Genomic DNA, 6,000 nt, shown 5'->3' on the forward strand with positions numbered 1-6,000 from the left:
TATATATATATATATATATGTGTGTGTGTGTGTGTGTATATATATATATGTATATATATATATATATTGTAGCGAATTCAGAGGGCAGCTGGGATGCGAACCTGGGTCGCCCGCACCACGGGTGACTACGCTAACCAGTCAACTCAAGGGTCCGACCCCTTAGCCAAGGCCTAGCTTCATTCGTGATCATTACAGGGGGGTAGTGTAACGACCACGAATGACTAGACTCGCTGGCCCTTGGCTAACGGGTCGGACCCTTCAGTCGACTGGTTAACGTAGTCGCCCGTGGTGCCGTAGACCCGGGTTCGTGCCCCAGCTGTGGCGGTTTCTGGCTGTACGTACGTATATCTTAGCTGAATGTGTTTACAAGAACACCTACAGTCAGACAAACCAAGTACATATACTCTAACGTGAGCCCTCGTTGCTGGTCTTGCTGTGTGTAAGCAGTTGTGTGGACTCACTTGGGATCCCTGAGACCAGCTTAAGAGGTCTGAGAACTCGCACCGCCCTCAGGGTCCGCAGGTCCACTGGAATGTTCATGTGGGCACCTGCAGTGGCCAGGATCCTGAAGTGTGGCCCACACACACACACACACACACACACACACACACACACACACACACACACACACACACACACACACACATTGATCAGTGGTTTGAGGATAAAAAGTGAAGTTCTTCTACAAAAGAAAATGATCCAAGCATGTTGCGCCATCAAGACAGGTAGTCAGTGTAGTGTCAGTGGTGTCAGTGGTGGGTGGGTGAAATCATACATTCAGAATAATATCGTCTGAGTCGTTATGGATATAGACAGTACAAAGCCACATCCACCTAGTAGGCTTCTCTGAACATCTGCCCACACCCACAGCGATGTCCCTCCACCCACGCAACAGCAGCGCAAACGCCGACCCTCCGGAATTGAACCGGCGGCGGGAGGAGGAACAAAAACCTACATTTCCTCTGTGATGCATGAAGGGAAATCACCTCTGAATAAGGCTTGAATGACGTCATCGCCTCTCTGACATGGAGGGCTGCCTAGTCCCGTTTTCAGTTAAATAAAGTGAATGTAATTTTTCATGAAGAATAAGGAATTAAGCGTTCGGGTAGCGTAGCGGTCTATTCCGTTGCCCACCAAGACGGGGATCGCCGGTTCGAATCCCAGTGTTACCTCCGGCTTGGTCGGGCGTCCCGTGTCTGCGGGTGAGAAGCCGGATGTGGGTATGTGCCCTGGTCGCTGCACTAGCGCCCCCTCTGGTCGGTCGGGGCGCCTGTTTGGAGTGGAGGGGGGGGGGGAATAGCGTGATCCTCCCATGTGCTACGTCCCCCTGGTGAAACTCCTCAATGTCAGGTGAAAAGAAGCGGCTGGCGACTCCACGTGTATGGGAGGAGGCATGTGGTAGTCTGCAGCCCTCCCCGGATCGGCAGAGGGGGTGGAGCAGAGACTGAGACGGCTTGGAAGAGCGGGGTAATTGGCCAAGTACAATGGGGGGGGATAAATAAATAAAGAATAAGGAATTAATTTTGCTTCTTATAGCAGTGTGAAAAAAAGGGATCACTCCAAGAGTGGCTTAACACTCGGGTCTGCAGCGCCAACACCGCCCATAAGGGCTACCTGTCCGCTGTCATGATGTCACAGAAGATGCCGTCATGATGTCACTGACGATGCCATCATGATGTCACTGAAGATGGCTCATTCGCCAAGCTCACGTTTCCACACAGCTCTCTGTCCATATCAGCCTGAAAATCACAACTACTTTGCATTTTAACCAGTACACTAATATCACTCCTCTCTTTCTTCTCCCACACACGTGCACACATTTAAAGACACACACACACACCAATACACACACACACACACACACACACAGAGTCCTGGTAAGTGTGGGGGAGGGTATATGTGTGTGAGGAGAGGGGCAGAAAGCACATGGCAGAAACTCAAGTGAGGGCCCACGCAAAATCTCTACTGAAAGCAGTGAAGGGTAGAGAGAAAGACAGAGAGAGAGAGAGTGACAGAGGTGGAGAGAGTAGAGGAGAGACAGAGACAGCGAGAGAGAAAGATTGACAGGGGGAGAGAGTAGGAGAGCGAGAGAGGGAGAGAGTAGGAGAGAGAGAGGGAGAGTGACAGAGGGGGGGGGGTAGCAGAGAGAGGGAGAGAGAGTGATGGGGAGAGAGAGGGGAAAGAAGTATAGAGAGAGTGACATGGGGGAGAGAGTAGGAGCAAGAGAGAGAGAGGGGTAGAGAGAGTGACAGGGAGAGAGAGAGCGCTGGAGAGAGGTATAGAGAGAGTGACAGGCGGGGAGAGAGAGAGAGAGTGACAGAGGGGGGAGAGTAGGGGAGAGAGAGAGACAGTGAGAGAGAGAAATAGTGACAGAGGGGGAGAGAGTAGGAGAGAGAGAGAGAGAGGGAGAGTGACGGGGAGAGAGTAGGAGAGAGAGTGATGAGGGGAGAGTAGTATAGAGAGAGTGACAGAGGGGGAGAGAGTAGGAGAGAGAGCGAGAGAGAGTGACAGGGAGAGAGAGAGCGTAGGAGAGAGGTATAGAGAGAGTGACAGAGGCGGGGAGAGTAGGAGAGAGAGTGATGAGGGGAGAGTAGTATAGAGAGAGTGACAGGCGGGGAGAGAGAGAGAGAGAGAGTGACAGAGGGGGGAGAGTAGGAGAGAGAGCGAGAGAGAAAGACAGTAGGAGAGAGAGAGAGTGACAGGGAGAGAGAGTAGAGGAGAGAGTAGGAGAGAGCGAGCGTTGGAGAGAGGTATAGAGAGAGTGACAGAGGCGGGGAGAGTAGGAGAGAGAGAGAGAGAGACAGCGAGAGAGAGAGTGACAGAGGGGGAGAGAGTAGGAGAGAGTGATGAGGGGAGAGTAGTATAGAGAGAGTGACAGAGGGGGAGAGAGTAGGAGAGAGAGCGAGAGAGAAAGACAGTAGGAGAGAGAGAGAGTGACAGGGACAGAGAGTAGAGGAGAGAGTAGGAGAGAGAGAGCGTTGGAGAGAGGTATAGAGAGAGTGACAGAGGGGGAGAGTAGGAGAGAGAGACAGAGGGGGGAGAGTAGGAGAGAGAGAGAGAGACAGAGGGGGGAGAGTAGGAGAGAGAGACAGAGGGGGGAGAGTAGGAGAGAGAGAGAGACAAAGGGGGGAGAGTAGGAGAGAGAGACAGAGAGTGACAGAGGGGGGAGAGTAGGGGAGGAGGTGTGGGAGTACGTACCCATCGCCATCAAAACACACAGAACAATGGCGAGCAGCACGTTGGCTACGTTTCAAGGCTGCGTTTCAAACAAGGCGCCTCTAAAGCTGCCGCCGCCGCCGCCGCCGCCGCATCACAACAGACACAGCGTCTGCTCGTGGTCGCCCGTCTGTTTTGCATTGGACAGACATACGTCTCACCGTCACAACCGAAGTTCAGCGTGACCAAGACCAGCCACCCCGATCCGGTCTGGCAGAGGCCTGGCTTTGTGCACGGGGGGGACACGCTGGCGCAACATGCCGCCTTGACACACGCCATAAAGGCACAATGCAAACCATACGAGGGACGATCAACGCACGTGTCACGCCGAGCGCGTCACTCCACGTGTCCGGGCTGGAGGTTCGGCGCGTGGCTGCGAGTTCACCTCCCCACCGAGAGAGAGAGAGAGAGAGAGAGAGAGAGAGAGTGAGAGAGAGGGGGGGCCGAGCTCCTGCTAGCTAGCGCCGAGCACGGCGGCGTCATGGACGATATTGTACCAAACGAGCTTTGGAGAGCCTGGATTCATTACATGCACCGCATGCAGCCTCTCCCACACACCTCCACCTACACCCAGAACACCACTAAAACACACACACACACAACAGTAATCACCACAGCATCACGTTGCTAACCGCTTCAGCAAAGTCCCGCATGCCGTCGTGCACGACTCGGCCAAGTGTCCGTACGCTGAATAAATACGCCCGGAGGCCTCAAACGTGCGGACGGGAAGCACGGGAAGCACGGGAAGCACGTGAGCTCGGACCTCGCTCTGTTCTGTAGGAATTACACGAGAAGAGTCGTTTCCCCCCCCTCCCCCCACTGTTAATAGCCGGGTCCACGGTTTCCCTACGGCGAGCCACGCGGGACCACAAAACCACTGGTTATCCGGTTCAATTATAGGAGCGTGATTAGATACGAGACCACTGCAGCCCCCCTGACACATCTACCCACGGACTCGACGATTTCCGGCAATATCAACTGCTAATGGAGTTCACAGAGTAGCTGAGGGAGTCTTAGGGATGATGCGATCTCCTAACCGAGTTCTGAGACTCCCCACCTCTCCAGAACCCGAGCTGGACTCTGTCTTTGCTTGCACGTGGTGCAGCCATGCACAGAATGAGGCAGCGACGGTGGCAGATTATTCACAGACTAATATAGTTCACCCACCTGTGGTCAAAATGACCCAAACATAGCCCCCCCCCCACACACACATACACATACACCATCATGGGCGGTCATTCGGGGTTGAGTATGACCGTCCCCCCTCTGGGTCCTTCTGGGTCCTCAGGTGGGTGTACAGATTGATGGAGCCACATAATGGGAGGACGCCTGCACGTGACAGCTTTTTACGCCCTGCAGCCACCGCAGGGTCCTTGGCAGGGCGTGGCCCGAGTCCAACGGCATGGAGAACCAAGACGATTGGGGACCACCCTTCTGTTGCAGCCGTCATCCATCTTCACTGCCGTTGTGACCTGGAGACATCTTCCGCCACTTCCGCCATTGAGGTCTTTGTTGGATCACGCCTCGACTGGAAGGTCCCTCTTGACCTGTCCACCTTGGGGGACCCTACCAGGAACCAAGCTCCAGACGGCATAGCTCTTGGGATCATTAGCACGTGCAAGGTTCTCCACCACGGCAAGGTGGTGATCCAGGAGGACACACAGGAGAACAGTTTCCTTTTTTCTCCCCAATTGTACCCGGCCAAATAATCCCGACTCTCCCGAGACGTCCCGATCGCTGCTCCACCCCCTGTGCCGATCCGGGGAGGGCTGCAGACTACCACGTAACTCCTCCCATACACGTGGAGTCGCCAGCCGCTTCTCTTCACCTGACAGTTGAGGAGTTTCGCCAGGGGGACGTAGCACGTGGGAGGATCACGCTATCCCCCCCTCCAGAACAGGCTCTCCGACCGACCAGAGGAGGCGCTAGTGCAGCGACCAGGACACATACCCACATCCGGCTTCCCACCCGCAGACACGGCCAATTGTGTCTGTAGGGACGCCCGACCAAGCCGGAGGTAACACGGGGATTCGAACCAGCGATCCCCGCGTTGGCAGGCAACGCAATAGGCCGCTACGCTACCCAGACGCCGAGAACAGTTTCTTTGATGGGGAAAGTCTTTGTCTCTGTGTCCTTGTCTAATTTTTGGGTGTCTGTCTCTGTGCCAGATGGCTAATGAATCACTCAGAACTCCCACACCATTGTGTTATTCATCCTGTCTAAAGAGCAGCGTTTTCAGCGAAGTGTCACACTCCATGAGAACAACCAGCCGACCAGGGGCAGAAGAAGAGGGTCATCCTTCATTCGATACGATGGCATGACACACACGTGCGCACGTGCACCCACACACACACACACACACACACACACACACACATACTCACGCACTTGCACATTGTACCTGCATACAGAGGAACAGAAGCACACAAATAAACGAGTCATTAGGGAACACAATCTATCACAGGCATCAGATGCACCTGTGCCAGTCTCGTTGCGGGGGGGATAATTGACCATTTTTAGCAATCTCAGTGAAGTAAATTAGTTTTTTTTGGGTAGGTTGTTCTAATGGCAAGTCTTTTTTTTTTTTTTTTTTTTGCTATGTGCTCCTCTCTCAGATTAGGGGTTTTAATTGAGCTCGGCGTCCCAACAGATTAGCTTGCAGCAATTCATTAATATCAAGTGGAATGAATGCCGCCAGCGCTGGCCCACTGGCCTCGTTCTGAGTCCCTGTCGGCCTCCGTGACACATGTGGGCATTTTCTTTTAAGTCTGACTTACTTCTTTT

General features: G+C 53.8%; 1 protein-coding gene across 1 annotated transcript in view; it reads right to left on the reverse strand.

Annotated features, from left to right (window-relative positions):
- The window catches only part of LOC130123915 (voltage-dependent R-type calcium channel subunit alpha-1E-like), a 63,921-nt gene that overhangs the window by 44,726 nt on the left and 13,195 nt on the right, over window positions 1–6,000 (reverse strand). Inside the window, exon 4 of the mRNA XM_056293245.1 lies at window positions 462–565. Within this exon, the coding sequence (XP_056149220.1) occupies window positions 462–565 (104 nt within the window). The remainder of the gene's footprint in view (window positions 1–461; window positions 566–6,000) is intronic.

This window comes from Lampris incognitus, chromosome 14 (genome assembly GCF_029633865.1).
Source record: "Lampris incognitus isolate fLamInc1 chromosome 14, fLamInc1.hap2, whole genome shotgun sequence".
NCBI lineage: Eukaryota > Metazoa > Chordata > Actinopteri > Lampriformes > Lampridae > Lampris > Lampris incognitus.